A 24,981-nucleotide genomic window follows, 5' to 3' on the forward strand; every position below is an offset into this window, starting at 1 on the left:
TTTCTTGAGACCTATTTCCTGTCCCATCCACAACCATCTGCACAGATTTAGTTGAACAAATTTCCAAAGTACTCCAAAATGATCTAATGTTCTTGGAGTCTTGCTTCTGCTAAATTAAAGTCAAAATACTCTAATACAGAAGTCACCAAGATTAATTTGATACTTACTCCTTTTCTTCAGTTCTTGATGTTTTTGTACACTTAAATGATAATTTCCTGAAAATAATTATAAAGTCTATTAGAAATAAAATATATTGCAGAAAAATGCTAGCCTGGACAGAAAATTTATAGACTAAATTGTTGCCATTGCTGTTGAGTATAAACTCTTTTGTATCAGTCAGTCATCTAATTGGTTAGGAAAAGTAAGCACCAAGATTATCGTTCTTTTTCTTTATGCAATTGAAACCATGCTCCTGGCATGTTTTGGCAGTGAGAAGCATTGCAACAGTAATGTACAAAGTTAGACAATTTTGTTAGTGTAGATCAATCCATAGTGATGTACTGTGGACAAATATGTGCTTACTATATACGTAACATTAGTGCATCTTCAGAGAAATAAGAGCCATGGAATAATTTGAGGTTTCTTTAAAAGTCATATGCTTTGTCTCTTTGGTTTGAAAATGAAATGTGGAAACTCACTTATTAGCGTAACTAAGCTTGAGAATTTTCCAGCAAGCAAAAAAAAAAAAAAAAAAAAAAAAAAAAAACAAAAAAAAAAAAATTAAAAGGTTTGTGGTGAAGTATTGAAATAAATTTTTTTGAAAATGTTTCAGATTTCTAAAAATCCTGGCCAAGAGTTTGGTTTTGGCTGTTTACTTCCTTCTTGTGACAGTGAAGTCTATACCCCTTTCTAGAAAAATACCCTTTTTTTAGTAAGGTAGGGAGATGTAGAACCAGTAAAACTGTCGTTGCTGAATATCTTAGTTCACGAATCTTGGGTTTTGCTCAGTTGTTATGATAGCCTGTGAACACTGGAGTGTTTGTATATGACACATTCAGATCCTTAAGATGCTCCTTTTCAGTAGACAAATGTTCAGATGACTTCCCAGCATATCCTTCCAGCCAGTCGTGTGCTAGTATGCGCTGAGTGAGCACATATCTTTTGTATTCATTCAAACACAGTTATTCTTGTTTTGCCTCCTGTCACCAGGAGATTTGCCAGAAAACTAACAGATACATCATAAAATTACTTCAGAACAGTATACAACGTAATGTCAAAAATGCTTGCTTGTTTCCCAAAGTAGATTAGCTTTGGAAAATTTTCCAGAAAAACATGAGAAAAGATTTGCAGTCCCTGTTAATTATAGAGTCTCAATGTTCACCTGTCAAAACTACTGCATATTTCTTGGCTCAAAACTATGAGCGGGGTGGCAACAAGGGATCAAGTCCTTGCTGAGTTATTCTGTTGCAATAGTCCTTGCATATCTGCTAGTGATGTTTAATCAGTAGCATGCAAAGAGAGAATGGAGGGGACCAAATTGGCTATTGCCAAAGACATTGCCAGCTTTGAGGATATTATAGAAATGCAGAATCATCTGAGTTTGGAAGGGGAGCTCTGAAGATCATCTAGTCCAGTCCCCTTACTCAAGTAGTAACCCAGAGAGGTGGTTGGTGCCCCATGCTGGTCAAGTGTGTAAGAGGCCTTTGGACAGTGCCCATAATAACATGCTTTGACTTTTGGTCAGCCTTGAAGTGGTCAGGCAGTTGGACTAGATAATTGTTGTAGGTCCTTTCCAACTGAAATATTCTATTCTAATTACAGTGGGTTGCTCAAGGTGTTTTCCAATTGGGTTTTGAATATTTCCAAGGATGGACTTTCTGCAACCTCTCTGGGCAACCTGTTCTAGTGTTTGACAACCTTCGCAGTAAAGAAGTAAAATAAAAAATTGTGTTCAAGTGTATTTCACTTGTGCCCATTACCTCTTATCTTTCAACTCAAATTCAATACAGAAAGAGGAAAGTGCAAAGAATTTCTGTAGAAGTAGAAATTTAACTTAAATTGGAAAGCCTAAGAAAGCACAAGTTTTACTGAGGGTGACCAAGTGCTCGCATAGGTTGCCTGGAGAACTTGTGGAATCTTCCTCCTTAGAGATAGTCAAAAGCTGTGTAGACACAGTCCTGGGCAACTGGCTGTAGGTGACCCTGCTTGAGCAGGGGGTGGACAAGATGACCTCCAGAGGTCACCTCCAACTTCAACCATTCTGATTCTGGGAAGGGCAGCTTGGGAAGAGAGTTTTATTTTCAGATGGGCACTTGTGTGACAATCCTGGGGTAGTGTATTTTACAATATCTTGTTTTGTCCTTCATTTTTTTGATTGTTAGCTTTATGTTATACTGCTATGAAAGCTTTTGAACATTTTGTGAATATCTACTGGAGGAGTAGAAGAAATAATGATGGAAAGCAGCTCACAATGTAAATATCACAATGTAAAAATCAGGCCTGATTTAATTACAGAACTTCTTTAATAATTAACATTGTCCTAGAAGACTTGGGATTATTTTTTTTATGTAATAGAAACTTTTAAATGATTGCCAAGATGCTTTTAGATTATTACAGCCAAAGCAGGCTGTTATATTTTGTGTGTTCTGTAACAGGCTTCTGTATTACATTTAGGGCTTATATTTATACTCAACATGAAAGATGAGAGAACAAACAAAAAGGATGTTTTATCATTGCATGTTCTTGTATCATTTAGCTGTGAACATATCAGCTTTGTGCAGGTGCAAAAACTAAAACCTCTGTCTCAGTTCTGAGGAGGAAAGCCTGTTGACAGGGTTGCACACTAAGCAAATAAAGATGTGGTATGGCTACCACTGAAAAGTGCACTTCACTAGATATTGGGTAGAGTAGCAAATCGAGTGACAGAAAGATCCTGTAACAGAAGAAACACTGCATTAGTATCTCCTACATCATTCGGTCTATTCCTTATTGTACTTTGCTAAAAATATAGGGAAAAGTAGTAAACCCTTACTTCCCTGAGTAAAGAGAAGGGAAGGAAAACAACTGTTCTGACTTCCTTAGTAAGATTATCTTGCAGTCTCTCTTTTTTTTTTTAATTGTCCTTTAAAATAATTTCTCTAGGAATGCTTTGAAATGCTAGGTGCATGGAAAAAAGCATAATAAAGTTGTTATATGCATTTTATTTCTTACTGCAGTACTACCTTGAAAGTTCTAGTAGGTCAAAACATGATTCCATCATTGCAGCCTGCTGTAGATAAACCTCAAATAGATTTCTGAAACTGCTTCACTACTGATTTTATTTATTAAAAAAAACCCAACCCCAAACCAACCAGCAACCACCAGAAAAACCCCAACAAACTAGTCTGCTAACTTGTCTTAATGTGTTACTTTTTTCTTTCAAACAGCAGCAGAATGAAAGCTTGAGTGTATCTGTGCGTACCTAGAGATTAATTTGCAGCGTTATGAGTATGAGGATTTCATAGGTCTGCATTTTCAGGTGTTCCAGATATTACATTTTCTGACTTTTACTGAAAGTTGAGATATACCATGGTGTGACTTTTTATATTACAGAGAGTATAGAATACCATGAAAAAAGAAGTGATTTCACACTATTTTGAAAGTGTCGTTATTGAAATACAAAGTTTCCGTGTCTGTTTGGGTTAAAAAGATGAACAGTGTATACGAAGTCATGTTTAAGTTTATTCAGTTAAAGCATATGCTGCATAAGCATAAAGTTATGCTGCATAACCAAACTTATTTTTATAACTTGAGAGGTTCAGTTGGTTGTCAGTGTCATTTAATAGCAACAACTTCTATTCACAGTGTGTTAGAACAGCACAAACTGACAAAAGAACAGTGGGAAGAAAGGATACAGAACTGGCATGAAGAGCACAGGGGAATGTTAAGGTAATTACATAAAAAAATGTTCCAAGACCTTTAAGGTTTTTTCATTATTGTTATTATTATTAGGATATATTTTGGGAGGAGGCATATTTTTTTGGAAACTGTTTTCTTTTATTCCAACCAGGGTAGGCACTTATCAAAAACTTCATGAAAGCTTCAGTGAGGGTGGAGGTTTCTAGTTAAGTTATTGGCTTAATTATGTGATTTCTGGTAAGGTTGTCAGCTGCCTTTGCCCATGATTGCCTGCCTCTAAAATATATTTAGTATTTCCTTAGCTTACGGGGTGAAAAGACAAAGTGCAATGACTGGACGGTAGTTGGGTATTAGAGTGTAAAGCTCTACAAGTATCTGAGTCAATGTGCACATGAATTTCAAAGAGAAATTTAATTCCTAACTAAATTTTACACTAATTAGTTATTCCACAGTTCCCTTATTCTTACAATGTACTTTGGATTTCTCTACACTATGCCACTTTTTTTCTTCTTTCATCAGGGAGGATTCTATGATGGAATACCTTAAGATAGCACAAGACTTGGAAATGTATGGAGTCAACTATTTTGAAATAAAGAATAAAAAAGGAACTGAATTGTGGCTAGGAGTTGATGCTTTGGGTCTGAATATTTATGAGCATGATGATAAGTAAGTGCCTAATACTCATTTTGCAGTTCTGTCCTAGGAGATCCTATGTGAGGTTATACGAACCCCACCTTTATTGCATGTTCAATAACATCTAGCAAAACAGGTTTTCAAAGACCTAATCTATGTAAAAGATAGAAAAAGAGAGATAGATGTTAACTGCCAGAATATCTGAATTTTAAACAGGGATGTAAAAGAAGGGAAAGGAAGACCAGTTCTGTGGAAACCTAAATTTACGTTGCTTAATATGGATGTATGATAGCTAGACCATCTTTATATGGCTTCTTTTTGTACTTTTCACTCCCTCAAGACTTCCTCTTAATTCAGAATGAAAAGGACATTGAGAAGCTGAGCAACATATTTAATGAGAAACATTTTCTAAGAACAGTGAAAAGGATTATAGCTGTTAGATCATGAAAAACTTTAGTATCTGAAAGTGAAACCTTTTAAGACATCAAAGAAAATATATGAATCTTGTGTCCTGATAAAGAGATCAAATATCCTCTGCTACTTGAAGAGGGATAAAGCTGAAATGTACAAAATCTGAAGACTCTAAAAACATAACAACAGACTTAATCTTTTGTTTCTTTCCAACCACTTGTTAGTAGTATCTGATGTCAACAGTCCTTTCACGGTGATCTGAAGTTAAACATGACGTGTCAAACACTGGATAACAGCTGTCAACTGAACTGAAACTTAATGCTCTTCAATGTATATATTCTGTAACAAAATTCTGTAAGCCTTAATTGCCATTAGATGGCAATATAACTCCTGAAAGAAAGAACTGTTAGAAAATAATAAGATCAGATTGAACAATCAATCACTTTTTGGTATTCTGTAACTCTTGATAGCAATCAAATACTTAAACATTTTCTAATGCTTGTAATTAAGATAATATGAATTGAAAAAACTTTCTGTGCTCATGGAGAAAATTATTTACAGTTATGCAGTTGGTGCATAACATTAATGGTTTCTGAACTGAACTTATTTTGCTTAAGATGCAAGGGAAATTTAACTTGAACTAAGAACACATATCTTACATCTCAGTTAAACTGAAGTACAACATTGCTGAAGGCTAATATAATTTCAGTTCTCGAAATGTAAGAGTTTTCTCAAAATAGTTATTCTTTTCACTGAAAAAATTATCAATAGCTTATAAAGAATCAGTACATGATTGTGATGTTTAGCATCTATTTAATGGTGGTAGAATAAGTGACAAATAGAAATTCCTTCTGTAACAGTGCCATGTAATTTATTCATTGTGTAATTTATTCATTTGCTGGAATAATGTGTTAAAAAAAAAAAAAAAATTGTCTTCCAAAATATGCTTGAACTGTTGCTATGTTTTGTAAATATAACTAACTGTGATAGTAGAAATGGTACAGAGTTAAGACTTAATGGACATAAATTGCACATCTTTGCTGCTTCTAATGAGAACTTTTTTCTTTGAAGGCTGACACCCAAGATTGGTTTTCCTTGGAGTGAAATAAGAAACATCTCTTTTAATGACAAAAAATTTGTCATAAAGCCAATTGACAAAAAGGCCCCTGTAAGTAGTGTGTAGAATAGTATGCCTTTGTATATGAAGAGATTTAAGCCTGCAGGGACTTGCTCTGGCATTATGGCATGAGTAAATATTTTGTGACATTTATTCTTATTGGTAGAATAGTCAGTAATTAAAAGGATATTTTGATTATTTTTTTTTGAAGTATGGTGTATTTATTTTCTCTCTTTTCATTCTGGTTAATACTCTTAATATTTTTAATTTAAGTCAACTAATATTTTGTGATGTGTTGAAAAGCCACAGTGTACGATGCTAAGGTCTCTGGCCATACACCTCTGTTTTTCTTTTTTTGTATTACAGCAGCGCATTTCATGAGACTTTCTAGGTCAAAATTTTTCAGAAATAGAGTAAAGAATAGTCTCACTTTTTTAGAAGTTTAAATAATTTTGTGTAAACTAACCAACCTCTGGAGGAATCCAAGTGTAATTCTGAATTTATCTTGCAAGTTCCTGCCAGTAACTAGATTTATAGATTATGGTGTTGGGTTGCCCAGAGGATGAATATCAACATACTTGTAAGTTTAAATTTAACAAATGCAAGCACGTAGTAATGCTTTGAGTCTTATCACAACTGTATTTTTAGATTAATGGATATGCTGCAACTATTTTTGCTAGGATTTTGTTTTTTATGCGCCCCGTCTAAGAATTAACAAGCGAATTTTGGCACTGTGTATGGGAAATCATGAATTGTACATGAGGAGGAGGAAACCTGATACAATTGAAGTGCAACAGATGAAGGCCCAAGCTAGAGAGGAGAAACATCAGAAACAATTGGAAAGGTAATTAACAAACTTCCATGAAACAGAAAAAAAATTATTCTACCCTTTTAAGAAAACTAAGTAGTAGAATATCAGACATTGGCATTCTAGAAGAGAGCACTGCTTTTCTTTCTGTAATATGTAAGTAGGTTTGTGGATTGGCACAGCTTACCTGTCTTAATAGAAAGCCGTACCTTTTTTGATCTTTCAGCATAGTAATAGTAGCTGTACCTTTGTTTCTCATTATGTTTTTGTGAAACAATCTTAACTCTCTGTTGCTTGATCCTTAGGGACTTTTATACTCTACAGGTGAACCTTTAAAGCAAGTTCAGTGAAGAATGTCATGGCTTACCTTTTGTATATTTAAAAAATACTGTTGCCATTTGTAGCCCAGATGAAACATCAGCCATGTCTAAAATGCAAGTATAATTGTGGATTTACCTGGTTGGACAATAACCAAGGTTTCTAATCAGTTCTGTTCATAAATTGGTTTTTCTATACATTTTGAAACAAACTTGGTGGTTCTTGCATTGTAAACTGAATTTGAAACATTTACTATTACGTGCTTCTCTGCTACCCGAGTTAACTGAGGCTACTAGCATTCTTAGAGTAGAATTTAATCCGTTTGAGGTTAAAAAAACCCTTTTACTATTTTTTTTTTTTTTTCAGGGCACAATTAGAAAATGAGAAGAAGAAAAGGGAGATAGCAGAAAAGGAAAAGGAAAGAATAGAGCGTGAAAAAGAAGAATTAATGGAACGCTTAAGACAAATTGAGGAACAAACAATGAAAGCTCAGAAAGGTGAGGTCTTGCTGGTCCTGGATTTCTTGTATCTGATGATAATGTTTAGTTCAGTTGAGTAGTTCAGTTCCACAATTCTCTTGGCATGTGTGGTTTTTTGTTGTTTGGTTTTGCTGTGGTTTTAAAAATTTCTTTTACTACTAATAACAATAACTTAGTGGTGTATTATTTGAGACTTTTTTTTCTCAATTTAAGAGTTAAAGATGGTGTACGTGCCTATGGGTATATATTTGTAATATAAAACTAATTCCTAATATAGGAAGAATTTCAACTTTCTGTAACAAACAGGAAATTAATGTGTATGCAGTTCAACTCAGAATTATGAAATGCTTAAAGTGCTGAAAACCCAGAGTTGGAGGGAGCAGGGAGATTAGAGAGGAAGACCCAAAGTACATCCTCTAGGATTTTGTTGAATTTAGCTTTTTGTTTGGAAGTTCCTTGTTCCTTCATTTTCCTATTCCCTTGTAAGTTGTTTTTTTGTGTTTCTTTTTTTTTGTTTGGTTGTTTTGTTGTTTTTTTTTTTTAGAATTTTAAAATTAAAATCTTGTCAGATTTTAGTGAATAAATGCAGTTTCACCAAGCACAGTTCTTTGTGTTGAACCACACACACAGGAGTCCCTGCCTCCACTACTTCCCAGTCCCTCATCTCCATGTTCTTTTTTTGCTTCAGGTTTGGTTCACATTCATAAGTTTTGTTCCTCTCTCCTGTTCATAACTGTTGGCTTCAGGCACGATAGAGAGAATCACTGACTAAATTTATGCACATAAATTACATATGCCTGGCACTGTTCTCCAGCTCTACCTCGACATTTTTCGGTTTTTCCATGTAGAACAGGTTGGACACATCCAGACAGGTAACACATGAAGTATGCCTTGGAATTGTTTGAGGCAGAGCTATTTACCCCAGGACAAAGCAGTGTCAGGGTGATTATAAAGGTTTAACAATGTACATTTTCTCATAACTTTTGTAAGCAATATAGCCTAATTTCTGATGCAATAGTTTTGCTGTCTTTTTAGTCTTCTATTCACATACAGAAAAGTGTTTTTATAAATGGTGTCTGCGTTCTGTAGTTTACTTGGTAGTTAAGTGTTCTTCATCTTCACAGGAAGATTTTGAGTGATGTTTTTAAATATTTTTGCATTTTATTCAATTTTGTAAGTACTGCATTTGTACAACTTCACTGTTTATTTTATTGTTTATTTAATTATATGACTGAAGTAGGAGGCCTGGGAAACCAACTGAAGAATATTGATTACATGAGACCTAGTTAAAACTACAAGTGCAGAGATTAAGCATGTGTCAGCATACCTGGGGAGATGTGGTTTTTTTAGTATTAAAGCATATGGTGAAGGGCAAGTGGATCATTCCAACAACTGAGCAGTTGTTTAGGTTTTCTGGTGAAGGAATCTATGGCAGCTATGCCTAGACAAAAACATAGTGGAAAATTTATCATTAGAGTCAGCAAGGAGCTTCAGAAAGATGTTTTTCATCATCACTTCATTTTGCACATCAGAGGAGTGTATTTTGCCTGTGTGAATCTTACCTTGCAGTACTGGTAGATTATTACTACTTCCTATTTCACTCAGGGTTCTGCCCTTTAGATGGCAATATTTTGCTAACCAGGCAGCTAGACAACTATTGCCCTCCTTTGATTTTAAATTTTCCTGTTTGCACCTTTTTGGCTCTGTTCTACAGAACTTTTCTGACCCTTCCAATGGGTCTTAAGTCATTTTGCTGGAGGCATACACCTAAATTGTCTGTTGCAATTAAGAAGTCTGTCAGGCATTTCAATAGAGTAGAAGAGTGTTTTGGTTTTTTACTGTAAGAGAATATGATTTAATGCATATAAAATCTCAGTAGTAAGAGTGGGGGTGTATGTACATCTATATGTACGTATATCTGGGTGTTTAGTTTTATCATTGAGGTGATAATTTTCTGAAACGCCGGGCTGTCAGAACTGTCAGGTGAGATGAAGTATATCCAAAGTGTGTCTTAAAGGTGGGGGGGGGAGAGGCGGGGGGCAGAGATCAGACGCGGAGCATAGCTTCAGGTAAAATGCTCAACAGCTCTTTTTAGCTTGAGGCAGCCTTGTAAATATTTGTCAGCTTTCTAGGTTGGTTTGAGCATGTTAACAACTGTTACCTGTCTGACATATGAGGAAGAGCTAGGTAATGATGTCTTGTGTGCAAACTTTCCTTTTGGCAGAGCTAGAGGAACAGACTAGAAGAGCTCTAGAACTGGATCAAGAACGAAAGCGTGCAAAAGAGGAAGCAGAGCGCCTAGAAAAAGAACGTCGAGCAGCTGAAGAAGCTAAAGCTGCTCTAGCCAAGCAGACAGCTGATCAAATGAAGAACCAAGAGCAGCTAGTAAGAAACAAATGGAAAAAGATAGTTGGAAATTTAGCCTTTATTCTTGGTTATATCTGTTTTGTCAAATGAACAAGTACATTGAAACATAGATAAAAGTATGTGAAATACCATTACAGATTGTTGTGGGAACTTTTTTAGAAAATTACATTTGCCACTACTTGCAAGAAAAAAATGAAACTCTGGAGCTGTAGGAAATTAAATGATGGAGGAGACATTTCAGACTGACAACACTCACTACATTCTCTTTCTAATAGTGTCAGGCTTATCCAGCTGAGAACAAGAGTAGCTTCTTTCTGCAGTCCACTGGGAAGCCTGTTCTCTGAGGCAGGTCTGTTCTGAAGCTTGGTGGTGGTGGTGGGAAGTTGGTGACACTGTGGTTTGTTGGGTTTTCTTTTTTGTTTTGGTTTTGGTTTTGGTTTTTCGTTCTGTCCCACCCGCCTCGCCTTTGTTTCCAGCATTTACAGTATCTTCTCACATTCTATGCTAGACTAATTCTAATTCAAGATTTGTGCATAGTAACTGAGAAAGGCATGAACATAGTAGAAGAAATGATTTTTCAACTATAAAATAGCTTTTGATCTGTAAACTTAGCACACAATTCTGAAGGCAAGGTTTAGCTTAATAGCACTGAGATTATCCAGAATCGTAATCTTATTGGTGGAACCATTAAAGCTGTATTAAACTGAAATAGCCCCAAATGCTAATTTGTAACTACAGCTTGCTCTTTCCCAGCAAGCTTTGGAAGTGCAGAAGATAATTTTTTAAAATTTTTTAAAAATTTTTTTTCTGGACTTACTTCCATCAGGCAAGAGTACTGATTCATTCTCTGTGTCATGTATGCTTAAAATTTCTATTTTTAGCAGAGAAGTGATGGATGGTAACTAACTCTTCTCAAGTCAGACCACAGCAAAGGCTCTGCTTTCTTCCACTGCAGAGCCAAAATGATACCAAATTAAAACTTCTACTTATTTTTTTGTTTGTTTCAGGCAGCAGAACTTGCTGAATTCACTGCCAAGATTGCACTTCTAGAGGAGGCCAAGAAAAAGAAAGAAGAGGAAGCCTCAGAATGGCAGCACAAAGTAATGAGCTTATGCTGTGTGAAGTCAGAACTTCAAAGAAACTCAGGGAGATGAGTGTGGAAATTCCACTGGAAGTCCATGGGGTTGAATCTCTCTTTCCCTTAGGCTTCAGAGAAGCCTTTCTCAAAGATTTTTGTTCTCCAGTCTACTGAAGCCAGGCTATACTTCTATTTAACTAATTTCTTAATATTAAGTAGTCATGAATGGGGGAAATTCTCATCACAGATGTATGGTCAAAGATTTGAAATGGCTTCTTTATGTATGGTGATGAAAAAGATTGGAGCTTTGTGTTGGAAAAGAAAACACCTTAGGGGGGGAGGTATATAAAATCGTGAGTGGTGGTGAAAAGATGAACCAGAATAATAACAAAAGCACATCAAATGCAACTAGACAATAGTGTAAATCAAAATAGTATTTCTTCACAAAATCAGTAATTAGCTATGGGATGTGAATGCTAATTGTGTGCGCAGGTTCAAAAAGTGATTGAACAAATTCTTATAAGTTCTGGTTGAATATGAAATTCAAAGACATCACCTATGATTTAGGAAGTCCCTCAAATTTCAGGAGGCTAGGAAAGTTAGAAAGCAATCAGTACAACTGTCCTGTTCTCTCACTCTTCTCTTGTCTACTGCTGGAAATAGCTAGGCTCTGGTACAGCTGGTTTTGGGTCACATCTTTTTTACCCTGTATTCCTATTTGACAATTTTCAGTGCATAAGCTAGTCATGTCATTTATAAAGGACAGTTTTCATTTGTCTGAAAACATCTCAAATATTTATTTTTCTGACTATTCATAAATAATTTTAAGAGATGCTAAGTACTGTTTACTGTATTTAGGCTTTTGCAGCCCAAGAGGATTTGGAAAAGACCAAAGAAGAACTGAAATCTGTGATGTCTGCTCCTCCTCCGCCTCCTCCCCCACCAGTTATCCCTCCAACAGAGAATGAACATGATGAACATGATGAGAACAATGCTGAAGCCAGTGCAGAACTGTCTTCTGATGGTGTCATGAATCACAGGAGTGAGGAAGAACGGGTAACAGAAACACAGAAAAATGAACGTGTTAAGAAACAGCTCCAGGTAATGAAGATTCATGGTTGTATCAACATAATTCAGGCTTTGGGTTTTCATTCTTTATTTGTCAAAAATCTCATTGAAATTATGGTGTGCCAAGAAAACAGCCTTTTTATCATTTATTAGGTTTACCAACTGATATAATTCGTAGTGTTCTAGAAGTGGACTAGATAGAAAGATTGGATGTAAGATTGTGCTTTATAGCTTAAAAGTATTAGTATGTTGTCGCACTGGCCAGTAAACATTTCTAATAATTATATAATATCCAGGACACTGAATATTAAAATGTAATGCTTTCCTTTCTTAATACTGAAATTCATTAAGTGGTATGAAAAGATGCTTGCTTAATAGTATTCATGTTTATTTGCAGTCATTCACAGATGTTGTAAGTGCAAAAAGTAAATTATGCTCATTTTGGATCAATCTTATTTCCCTGAAATGGAGCATTTCTTCCTAGACTAGTCTTACCCCTCAAAGTATCATAATCCATTTTAGTGGTAACCCTCTGCCTTGTTACGAAATGTCTATTTTGGAAGGAATCTTAGTAGCATGTATGTGTAATATCCTTTCTGTTTGGCCAATCACTGAAAAGGATCAGGGAGATAAACAAGAGCTGTCTTTAGTCAAGGAAAAATTGAAAAATAAGGTCATTCTCCTGCTTTATCCTGCTGCTCCCTTTCTTCTTGGATGTTATGGTATGAGGCCTTTTTTTCTTTAGTTTGATACCCCCACTTACATAAGGAAAGAATCCTATGCTCTCCTCTTTCCTTCTGCAGTCTTTCTGATAGACCTCACAACTTGAGTTACTGAACAGCACAACAAGTATTTCATAGGTTGGCATTTAAGAAATTCTTATCCAAGTTGCAGAATAGTCGTTACCAGAAATTCCAGAATCATTAAAAGATTAGTCAAAGTACTTAAATGCAAATATTTTATTCAACAGGCTTTAAGTTCTGAGTTGGCTCAAGCCAGAGATGAAACCAAGAAAACACAAAATGATGTCCTTCATGCTGAGAATGTTAAAGCAGGCCGTGATAAGTACAAGACTCTTCGACAAATCCGACAAGGCAATACAAAGCAGCGTATTGATGAGTTTGAAGCAATGTGAGAGCTGTTATTTTGCATATGTTCCTCGTAAAGCTGAACCACCAACAGAGAAAAAAGCAGGCCTTTGCGGGTTTGATGGATTGCACCCCACTTTGCCAAAGCACTTAATACCAGTTTGACTACAGTGGCTAGAAGACATTCAGGGGAAGCTATTCAACAGTAAGGCAGTCTGTCATCCCTAGCTTTTGCGGGGGGAGGGTGTGGAGAATGATAGCTGGTTTTTTTCCCCATCATGTTTTCAGTTTCATTTTTTCATATTTTTTTTTCTTTGGAAACTGATGTGAAGTATATAATGACTGGCAAGTGTATATATTGTTTAAACATTAAGAAATAGAAGAATGGAACTGAACCTAAACTGGATAGGTACTATTTCAGTATGAAGTTTGAAATTACATTTTTCAATGTAGCTACACAATTAAGAGTTTGATATTGCTGACTTGCAGTTTTGGGGTTTTTCCTCCCAAGTGAAATTCTTTGGTGTTTCATGTCCTGTCATCATTGATGGTTTTCTTTGCCTACCTGTTCACAAAGGTCTGGATGGCAGGTGGTAGTTCCAGGAAATATTTTTAAATGGAACACTACCTGTGGGCAGCATGTGGCTGCTGATAGACTTGAATAAGTATTGCTTTTCCTAGGTGATTCTTTTAGATGCATCTAAAATGTTCTAATGCAGCAAAGGGGAGGAAAAAAAACACCAACAACCAAAAAAACAAAGCTTCATGTGCTATTTGCTTGTAATTATTTTATTTGCAGTAGGGAGACCTGGACCTTTCTGGCAAGGGAGCATATGAAAACATCAGTCCCAGGGAGGGGACAGTATCCTACCTCACTACTATGTACATGATGACTGGTCCTTCAAACACCATGAAAAAACCTGTTTAAAATGACTATCACTACACAGTGGTATCATAGAATGCTAGGAGCCCTTACTCCTAGGATTTCTTTTACTTTAAGATGGATTTATAGTGCTAAATACTGTCTAACTGCCTTTTGTTGAGTTTAAATTGTAAAAGCATCTTGTGTGTTTTAAAGCTGTATCCTGTCACTGGTATACTGTCTCCTGGGAGGGGTGTAGAATGTGTGTGTCAGTTTGGTTATGGTTTTCCAAATACAAAATAAAAGTTCCCCGAATTGGAGTAAAAGTGTTTGTAGCTTCAGTTTTCAGTGAAGCTAGTATTGTAATTGTTGTATATGATGTCAGATCATTAAGTCCTTTACCTCTTGAAAAGGAGACCTGCGTTTTTGAGAAATTTGTTTAGAAATTGAACTTCAGAAATAATTTTACAGTTAATGAGGACTGCAGTTATTCCTTCTGTTATAGTACCCTAGTAAATATCTACAGTGGAACAATCCTGCTTTCTCTGATGGTGGTTCAGCTCTTTTCTGTTTGATATTATGCACTCATAAATTTACACATATCTATTAAAATTTGCCATTTTATTAAACATTTTTTCATGCACAATAGGTTTAAATTTCTTATGAACAGTCCAACTAAGTTTTTTCTTTTTTTTGTTGGAGTTAAAGGTTGGCTATGTGGGGTAACATCATGAAAATAAAATAAAGATACTTTAATATATTTTTGGTTTGTGGGGCTAAGCATATCTGGTTGACCTTGAAGACTGATGTGCAGATGGTGTGCACATGCTTCAAAATGCTGCTTGGTGGAAGCTGGTGTTTCTACTTGCAGTGTGCTGTAAGAACAGTTTTTGTTTCACAGGCTTCATACACTGAAGCTTAAGCAGACTTCTGAAGTATTTGAACAGTATGCCATAGCAGGTGAAATACTGTGCTTCCAGTGAGTCTTCATTTTTCCCTGGAAAGTGTGCACTAATACTGATACATCAGTTTCAGTGTTGAAAAAATACCAGTAAAGTTTGCTGTTCATAAATCTACGATATATAGAGTAGGGATAAATGGATTAGATCCATTTATAAAACTGTGTGATTTTTTTTTTTCTAAACAACCAGGAACAACCGTTTGTAATACAGATTTTCACAATGAACACAGTGGTAAAAGCTGCTGTCACCAGCAGTTGGGAACACTTACTGGTGCGGAAATACTAAGAATACATTTAATGATTACTTGGTGAAGTAATTTTCCACGTGCTTTTTCCTTTAGCATCATGTTTTGTGTTGTACAATTAAGCTACAATTACATCTACTATTTTGGATAACATTCATTGGTTAACAATAAAGAGATACAGTTAATTTCTCTGAGGTCCATTGTTGTTATTTAATGCCCTTTATTTCTGACAGCTTTACTAAATGCACTGTAATAGACTTTTCCCAAAGCAATGTACAAATTTTGACCATCTTTTGTTTCACACTGTGGTTAAAATGAAATTTAAAAAAAAAATAATAATTAAAATTGTATCCCTAGAGAATGGGACTGTGCTTAAGAAATTACCACATACAGTTGGGAGGAAGCACTGGTGATTGATTCAAAACAGGATATGAATCATCAGAGCAAATTGGTTGTCTTGAGAACAGAGTAATTTGGCCATGTAAGAGCTCTATGGGTAATGTAAGAACTTTCAATCACTGCCTACATATTGCTTAGCCCCAGGTTAAGTGAATTTCAGTTTAATAGGTTGATGTCTTAAGCACTGAGAATCCTTGATGGGGTTTTTTTTTTGATACTGCACATTATAGTGAACAGTGCTGTCAAATATATGCATGGCCATATGTTTTAGATGATGGTGAATTTGTGGGCTTTTTCACCTGTGTAATGCACTTGGAGAAGGCAGGAACAGTCCTGTATAAATAGGTATACAAATTAATCTGCTAAGCAGGTCTCACATAAATTGGACCTCCTCTCAGGTGACATTCCATTCTATCTTGCATTTGTTTGGCCTTGGACTCAGTACAAGCACATGACCCTTTTTGTTACTCCCTATGGCAGGGTGATTGCTATGATGAATTAAAACCTGTACTTGATACTTTTAACTGTGCATATTTCTAGTTTTATACTTCTCTCCTCTTGGAGCTCTCCTGTTGAAGCATTAGATTTGAGGTTTCTCACTTGTTAGAGAGCTTCTGCATAGATATGTAACTTGAGAATATTGTGCTTGAAAGGGGAGGTAAGTGCTTTAAAAGCTGGGGTTTTTTTGGTTTTGTTTTTTTAAAATATGCTCTTGAGGTGGAAGGAAAAGGATGCAAAATAGTGCCACTATTTCCAGGCCAGACTAATATAATCATCCAGAATGCCTCAATGCGAAAGAAGATATTCTATCTTCTTGAAGTAGTCTTCTCTGCACATCAAAACCTACATTTTCTGTTGGTTGTACTCTTTGAGCACATTTCTTGTATACTCTGTTTATTTTGTCCAAAATGGAACAAAATTCATGTCTGCTTTTTTAAACCCAATTTGGAAAGCACTATTGTTCTTTCGCCTCTTTCTTAAAATTTGTTCTTTAGGGCTGTTCAAGTTACCTGCTTAAGCACTGTTGAGGAAGAAAGACGCTTGTTCTAAATAAAATATTTTAAACTTCTGAGGAGAAAGTACCTCAAGTATGTCTTCTTAATTTTTTCTTAAAGAAAACATAGACATTAAAATGATTAGTTAAAACCTTTTGCTTTTGAAAGGGAACTTTTATGCAAGCATTTTCCATGTCTCTTCACATGTGGATAATCTAAAAAGTTGTTCTCAGGATTTTGGATTGGTTTCAAGAACTGGGGATTTTAAAAAGATGATGTATTCCAGCGGGATGAGGTGGTTGATGCTACTAGTGTTCATAAACGTACTTTCTGAATAAAAATACCAACATAAGAAAATAGGCGGCTTCTTTACAAAAGAGCAAAGTTCACTTCTATTAATAGAAGTTGTCTCATACATATAACTTAACGTATCTTGGCTGGGTGATAAGATTTTTCTGGAAAATGTAGTAGGTGTCAATGGATCAGCATACAAACTGTGGTAATTTCTTTGACTGCCTCAGAGCATATTCTGTTGTCTGTGCTTGGAGATGGAGAGCACCTTCCTCCCAGCTGAAATGCTGTGCTGGCTGGTCGGCTGGGTGAGTGGCTAGGAGATGGTTCTGGTGGGCTACTGTGGGACCTGCCAGGTGGCTTGTCCCTCTGCTCTGCTTCTAAGCAGGCCAATGCAGCACCTTTCCTACCCAACCAATTGGTCTGCAAGCATGCGGGTTTTACAGGACTGGTTGTTTTCCCAGTTTGGGGACCCAGTCAGCAGCAAGGAGCAGGGCTGGAAGGGATGGCATAATGGTGAAGAGTAATGGTAAAGGGCTGTAAGGAGAAAAAAAAAAAAAAACAACAACAAAAAACCAAAACCGACCAAAACAAAAAAAAAAACCAAACACAGATGTGAGGTAGAATCCTTAACTGGCCCATTTATTCACTTGTATTGAAGACTCCTTTTCAGTGTACTGTTGCAGCATCCACAAATTCACTATGCGAGACCAATGATTTGTTTAGCAAATTCAGCAGCCAATTTGTTGGAGGGAGTTGCACTTTTCATTTCCCTGAGCTGAGTCTAGATCTATAGGCATAGGCCAGTTATCTGATTTTTGTTTTGATTCATGGAGCCTGTCACTTGTGTTCACTTTTACCATCCGCAGACTCTGAGTTGACAAACGGCTCCTTTTGAGTGCAGTTAGAGAAACTTTGGCTTGTTTTGCTTTTCCTTCCTTTCATGCAAAGAGATTGCTGACATATCAAATGTGTACGTTTCATTTAATGTGAATGAAGTGGACTCACCAAAGCCCAAAAAGCCTTCCCGCCAAAACTCTAGTCCTGGACCATCAAATTTCTTCACAAGAAGAGACCGTAATGCTTGCAGCAGTGCCTGCAATATTCTAGATACTCAGGAAGAGATGGATGATGCTCACACAGCTCATGGTTTAGGGAAAGACAAAGTTAGCAAAGGGAAATGAAGCATTTTGAATTGCTGGGATTCCATTAGGTGTTTATATTGGCTTTTGTAAATAATGCATGAGAGTGTTTTTGTTCACAGCAGTAGGCTTTAGGCAGCAGAAGAAACAAGGGGACATGGAAATGCATATCAAAGGAGGCGGCCTAGTTGGTGCAAATATTCCCAATGCACATGTGCGTAAGAGTTAATGTTCCCTGTGCTCTGGATAAGTGGATCAGGTGAAAAGAGATCAAGCTCAGAGGTAGGAAAATGGCATTGCCTTTTTTTTTTTTTCCTTGTTTGGGGCTTTTTTTGTTTGCTTTTAAACTACCTTATTTACATGAGAGGAATTGCCATTATCTGAATATTTAGCTGAAGGCTTTAGAAAGCTTGCTATCCAGCACTGAAAGGTCTTGGAGTTCTTAAGGCCATGTGTACCCAGACTGGCCTCTATTATAGCTTGCCAAATTTCAGCAGATGATGTCCTCTGCGGTCTGATAATTTTGCCTTGGAGCATTTCTGCATTGACGAGATAAGTTGTGTACATGCACAGTTCTAGCTGCCTCGCTGCTTGTTCCAGCAACGTGAAACCCATGCGTACCTATGTGAAACAGTAATCGCGTGATAGGCTCCGTGACTACATATGCTGAACTCTGCGGGATCTTGTATCAAGTTACAGCTCCCTGTGGCCTCAGCTTTCATGCTTCTTATTCACCCTTGATTTCTTCATTAAACTTGATACAGTATTTAACTATTTAATCTATAACTCCAATAATATTCTACTAAACTGAGCTTCCAGTAAATGATTGACTACGATGTCAAATGTTTTCTTAAAATACATTATACTGATGAGTTGAAATAGTTGCACTTTACTTTTATTTAAGCAGCACTTCTGATTAATTAGTAATCTCTATGAATATGGTAATTGCAGTTGTATTGCCAGAAAGAGATTCATTTGCATCGGGGCTGAGGCTGAAAACTTTTCTGCCAAGTGCACTTCGATCTTCAACAAAGTAAGTTGAGAATGCATAGGTAACATCCGGAATACACAGACCAGTCAATCCTGCTGCTGCTGCTGCCTTTATTGCTGGGAACAAATTCATTTATGTTTGAGTGAGCAGATTCAGTGTTTAGGGGTTTGCGGCAGGACAGCAAGCTTGTTCACACATCAGAAAAATTTCTAAAAATGCTAAGAAATCTTCATATCATGAATCGGTACTTCTGCTGTATATTTCCTGTCCTTGATAGTTTTTCTTCAGTTTAAGTCACGTTTTGAACTCTTGGATTTCTTCTCTTGCAAACAGTGTTTCGGGCTTCCATCTCGCTGCTGAGTGTCAGTTGTTGTACTTCTGTACCATATAAAAACACAGCTCTTCCTCTTTGTTCTTTTGCATTTGGGATCTTACAGTGTTGCTTTCAAAGCCAGCGAACTCATCATATTTAAATTTAGAACTCTTACTGCTACTTCCTGGAATAATCTTTGGATTAATCTTGGCTACGTGTTCTCTTATCAGGCACACATAGTATATGCCACTTTATAGATGAAGTAGCTGTATTGAGTAGTTAATAATTGCTAGGAGCATTCTGGAGAACAGAAAATGTCAGAAAACAAGTATATTAACGCATGCAGAAAACTGGGGAATATCTGAATCACAGTGTTAATACCCATGAGGTTCAACTTGGAGCCTAGCCCTAGTCACACAAGGGAGCAGGTGGGACAGAAATCCTGTGCTTTCGTTGTGTAGCTTATCTGTCTGTCTGGACGGTGTAAGAGGAAGCACTGGAATAGGATGGCTGTGCCTGCTCAAACAACAGAGTAGTTGGGCACAGCTGCATGGTGCTATGGCTTTGCTTTTCTGCACAACAGTTGTCCTGGATGTAAAAATACTAAAAAGAAAAAAAACTATGAAGTAGTTGACTTCTTCCTGTGCACTCGTTTAAGAGTAATGGTCATATTCCTGCCTGGCTTCCAACCTTGTCTGCGGGTCACCCTGGTAAAACCTGAACTCTTCTATAGCATAAGCGCAGACGACACCCTTGTGGACTTGGGTATCCAGTGGTTCTTCAGCCCATCCTGACTTTAAGAAGCAGTGGCAAGTGTGGGGGGGAAAAGATCTCATACCCATCTCCGTTCATTTTAATATGGGGCTGTGCAAATAAATTCTGGAGAACCTTCTTTCTAGTGGTGGCTTCTGTATGCTTTGGGTGGCCCTTTTCACCCATGTTTTCTCCCAGGCTTTGAACTGGTTCTTACTTCTTGCCTTGCGTTACTGCTGTTGGGGGTTTTTGTGGGTTTTTTTTGTCCTTGCTAGTGTGTCATGTCATTTATTTAACATGAAGAATAGATTTCAGTTTAGATCATCAAGAGCTTTAATGCAGTTAAATAACTTTAAGTATGTGAATGCAAATTTAAGACAGGGAAGGAAGATGTTGCATAATTAGAAGTTTAAAAACATTGTGGGGAAAAAAGCTGAAGCCTAAAGACTGACCAAAAGAACTATGTTGCATTAGCTGACTAGTTAGATTACAGGGTGAAAGCAAGAGGCAGGTAGCTACGTACGGCAAGGTTGACTTTTTCTCAAACTAAATTTATGGTAGCAATGTACTTTGGTAAAATTCACTAGGCTATTTATTTATTGACATTTGCTGGATTTTTTAGCACTGGAGAAGATAATACCATATATTTCTTCAGTCATATTTTCTTTAATTACTTCTGTTGTGGCTTATTCTATCAATTTAAGAGTAAAAATGCCTTTTTCCTCCCCAGCGATTCTGTAAAATTGTGTTCTGCCTATGACACTGCAACTAGCTTTGCAGTCTGGAGCTTAATAGATTAAACTATTTTCTGAGGAAAAGGTAGTATAATTTGCTTTGCGTTTAACTGAGCTCGGTAATTTATGCACATATATATATAAAAATATACATAGCATGGTTAAACTGGAGATTTCTAATATAGTAGGTGGCATCAGGCCTTGTAATGGCTATATTAAAGTGAAATACACAAGTTGCTACTTATTTTTGTATAAAACTTTGATCATTAATAGTTTTAGAAATCAAGCTTTTTAAAGCTAACTGTGTTTAAAAATATTTTAGAAATATTACAGCATGCAGAGTGAATATGGTTCAGGTTTCTGTCCTTGATAGAAAAATTGGATCTATTTATCTGCATGGTTGTTTTTGTCCTGCAAAAAGCCAGTTGTTTTTGAGGATCTCTTAGCACCAGGAAACATTTCACTGGTTTCAGTGGTACCTTCCCACTGTACAGTTTCACTCACTGCCAGAAGCCCGTTTCTTCCCCCCCACCCCTGGCCAGGAATTGCTGTCAGCTTTTAAAACACCGGCATGGTTTTAGTACTTCTGAATCTTAACCACGTGTCTTATTTGCTTATGCTCAAGCCCTGGAAGTTCCCACTGACTTTCTGTGCCAGAAAACTATTTGTGTGGGGAAACAGGCTGTGGTATAAAATTCGACATGACATTCCTACGTGTTACGTGCTGTAGCTGCACTTGTAAACGTAAAAAAAGTGCTATTGAGGGCTTCTTACTTTTGAATAGCAACTAATTTCCTATGCTTATTGAATGACAAAGAGAATCTGGTAATTAAGTCTTTTTCCAGATTCCTTTTGAATAAAATTCTGATTTATTAATACTTATAGCTGAAGTGTTTCTCTAAAACAATGGGAAAGAGAGGTTTGCACTGTAGGAAGGGTGAATTTAAAATACTGATTATTCTTTGCCTATTCACGATATATTATATTAAAGGAAATCATTCTCTAAAAGGAAAATATTTTTCAAGCTATTTCAACAATGAGTTTTCATTAAAATCAACATGGAAAAGACAAGTTTTTGAAATGTATCTTCACTCGGGTAAATTTTGACTCATTGTAAAGATTTCCACCAGAGAACTTTAAACTTTAAACTTTAGGGGAGAAATAAATTTGAGAGAGATTCTTTATGCTGTCCTTACCTTTTCTCCAAAACACTCATGCAAGGCAACAAACTGAATAAACTAAACCCCAGACTTTGTACAGCAAACGGCATGTGTGCTGTGCTAAAAAGAAGAGATGTCTGCAATCATATTGGCTGTGATTGAATGTTCTACAGATATGTCCTATATTTGGTGTATTTATGCACAAGGCATCTTATTTCAGTCACCTTTGGGAGCAGTTTTAACACAGTCTTACCTACATGGCACTCAGCTGTGGTTTGTGTCATCTGCATTAGCAAATTAGCCCTTTAAAACTACTCCCTGGGTGGATTTTAGGTTAGGTTCTTTATAATGCTAAAATTTGTCATCAAAACTGTACTGGTATCTGTAAAAGTTTGACTCTGGCATAGAAGAGAAGTTAGAGAGTCAGACCTGCTCTTCCAGCTGAAAGACAATGAAGATGGGTTCTGGGTGTCCTTGGGGGTCTTGGACACAAGAACTGTCTGTTTCTTAAATCATTCTTTTTCTGATGCTCCGTCATTCTGCTGATGTCTTAAAACAAAATTCAGTTGGAGATTAAATTCAGAATAGTTACAGGGAGTGAAATATGGCTCTTACAATATTGCTGCATATTTCTATTTATTGTTTTTGTTTAGTATCCTTTTGCTAAATCTACTTGATCTCTCTGTGTCTTTTTGTGCAGGTTACAAAAGTACGATCTCTTGCAGCCCTTAGGATAGGAACAAGGTAAAGATCAGCAGAAGACCTGGGGTCTGCCAAGGCCTGCCATTGTGCTTCTGTAACTCTGGACAGTTTACAGCGCTTTAAATTAGGTGCTGCCTGGTCCATGAAGAGTTTTTTGGAAGGACCAGAAGTGCTGTTATGACATTTTGTTAATGTTTGGTTCTCTCATGGTCTCTCTAAATCTTTCCTTTGTGGTCTTTTCCCAGGAGAAAATTAGCTTTTTGAAGTATTTAAGCCATTGTTCTTCCCAGAAAACCAGGAAATAATACTAATATGTTAATCTTTAACATGTAATGGGACGTGCTAGAGTGAAATGTGATGTGACCCTTCAAAGTGCTTGGAGGATCTTGTAGGCTTTGCCCACAAATGATGTAGTGTGGGAAGCCTGACTCTATATCCAGCCTGGGTAAAGTGAAATAAGAGTAGATACTTTCCAAGTTTTATTGGTTTTCTACACAATTCCTAATAGCCCTGATGATACATGAATAATGTCAGATAATTTTCTAATGTAAAACTCCCAATTTAATATGTCTGTACATACATTCCAGTGTAAGCACCCGTTGCTACTTGCCTTTTTGTACGCTACTAGGATGTGCATACTGTGTATACGTAACTGCGTTGAATTGTGCACCCTGCACAAAGCCTGAATAAATGGGTTTTAACGTTAATCCAAAGAATCACTATTCATTTGATGATCAGTGTTGCTTATTGCTAGTGAAAATTTTTTTCAGTTCTCTGAGAACTTTACTTCATTTTGTGGCACCAATCCAAAGTGGAGTTTCCAGGTAAATGTCTTGGCCTGTGATCAGGTAAGCCATGGGAGGCTGGATTTGCAAAGAATGGATCTTTCTTGAAGGAAAAGATGGGAGCTGATAATTAAGTAGATGGACACCTGAATTATTCCCAAATTCAGCTAGCATCCCCTGGGAATATAGCAAATCTTGGAAACACTTGTGTTTCTCATGGTGCCTTCTTGCACAATGGCCTCCTGCATCGGGAACCGTGCTGGTAGATCCGTCGGAGCACTTAGATCTGAAACAGCGGCTGCCAAAGCCTTAACAGCACGTGTCCAAAATCACGAGCTGACGATTGCCCAGCGAGAGAGCTGCCTCAGCGCTTTGCCAGCCTCCCATCGAACTGGGGCGCTGCCTGGGCGCTCGCTGCTGTGCCTCCTGCGGGGAGCACCTCTCTGACTTGGCTGATGGAGGAGGGGCTGTGTGCGGTGGGCTCTCCATCCTGGCAGGGTTTTGGAGGCATGTCCCCCAGACCTCAGGACTGCCAGTGGGCAGGGTGGGCTGTGGGTCACTGCCAGCCTCCTGCCGAAACCCCTGCAGAGCCAGGGGGCTGCGCAGAAGGAAGCCTCCCTTGCCTCTAACTGGTGGTGGGTTACACTAGGGCACCACCGGTTGAAGCAAGACCCTGGCTCAGCCCTTGGAGGACAAGGTTTGGGTTCAGGATGCCAAGAGGGATGTAAAATCCAGAGCTGTGAGATTTCAGGGGCTGCTTTGCACATCTAGGCCAGCACCGGGGCCTCGGGAGTGGCTTGCTCAGCACTTGGGCGATTCTTTTAAAATTGTTTCTGCAGCCTCCCTCTCCCTGCGTCGCCCATGCGAGGGGTTAGAGATGCTCCTAGTGCTCAGGGGAACCAAGGCACAGTGGCCTCCATGAATCTTATCTCTAGCCAGATTTTCAAGTGTTTCTGCTATAACTGCCACTTTGAAGTAGCCTTCTCTAAGACTGTGTTTGCTTCAGGTACTAACAGTGAAAGGTAATAAGACCCTTTCATGCAAGTGCATCTTCAGTACAATTGCAAAATGTTCCCAAGGATTTTATTTACTGTTGTGCTGCCTTTGCTTATGTCTGCCTATGATGCTTTTTAGCTTCTGTTGTCAGCGTTGAAGTTCTCTGGTGGATGTCCTGCAGAGGGGGATTTGAGCAAGATGAAGTGTAAAGTACCCTAGCAGCCAGAGTTAAAAACAGAAACCTGAAAGAAAGTGATTTTGATGTAATGAGAGCTTTGGGCTCTTTCTCGCTGCTGATGATAGCTTTGTTCAAAATGTAGCTGCTCTGGTCTTAGCTATAACAGATCAGACTGGCTGCTTGTTGTCAGCTGGAAGGTGCACGTTGGCATCCACTGCTGGTGGCTGGCAGGAGCTGGTCTGGGAAGGCAGCTCCCTGCTGGTGGCTGCT

At 37.4% G+C, this 24,981-nt stretch overlaps 1 protein-coding gene across 2 annotated transcripts in view; it reads left to right on the forward strand.

Moving 5' to 3' along the window:
* Nucleotides 1-23,505, forward strand: part of RDX (radixin) — a 49,690-nt gene extending 26,185 nt beyond the window's left edge. For both annotated transcript variants that reach the window (XM_049822815.1, XM_049822816.1), the window contains 10 exons: nucleotides 3,784-3,867; nucleotides 4,357-4,503; nucleotides 5,953-6,049; nucleotides 6,679-6,842; nucleotides 7,491-7,621; nucleotides 9,828-9,988; nucleotides 10,978-11,070; nucleotides 11,907-12,149; nucleotides 13,087-13,247; nucleotides 22,751-23,505. In XM_049822815.1, the coding sequence (XP_049678772.1) occupies nucleotides 3,784-3,867; nucleotides 4,357-4,503; nucleotides 5,953-6,049; nucleotides 6,679-6,842; nucleotides 7,491-7,621; nucleotides 9,828-9,988; nucleotides 10,978-11,070; nucleotides 11,907-12,149; nucleotides 13,087-13,247; nucleotides 22,751-22,787 (1,318 nt within the window). In that variant the 3' untranslated portion in view covers nucleotides 22,788-23,505. The remainder of the gene's footprint in view (nucleotides 1-3,783; nucleotides 3,868-4,356; nucleotides 4,504-5,952; nucleotides 6,050-6,678; nucleotides 6,843-7,490; nucleotides 7,622-9,827; nucleotides 9,989-10,977; nucleotides 11,071-11,906; nucleotides 12,150-13,086; nucleotides 13,248-22,750) is intronic.
* The last annotated feature ends 1,476 nt before the right edge of the window (nucleotides 23,506-24,981 follow it).

The sequence above is a fragment of the Accipiter gentilis genome, chromosome 19 (genome assembly GCF_929443795.1).
Source record: "Accipiter gentilis chromosome 19, bAccGen1.1, whole genome shotgun sequence".
NCBI classification, from domain to species: Eukaryota; Metazoa; Chordata; class Aves; order Accipitriformes; family Accipitridae; genus Astur; species Astur gentilis.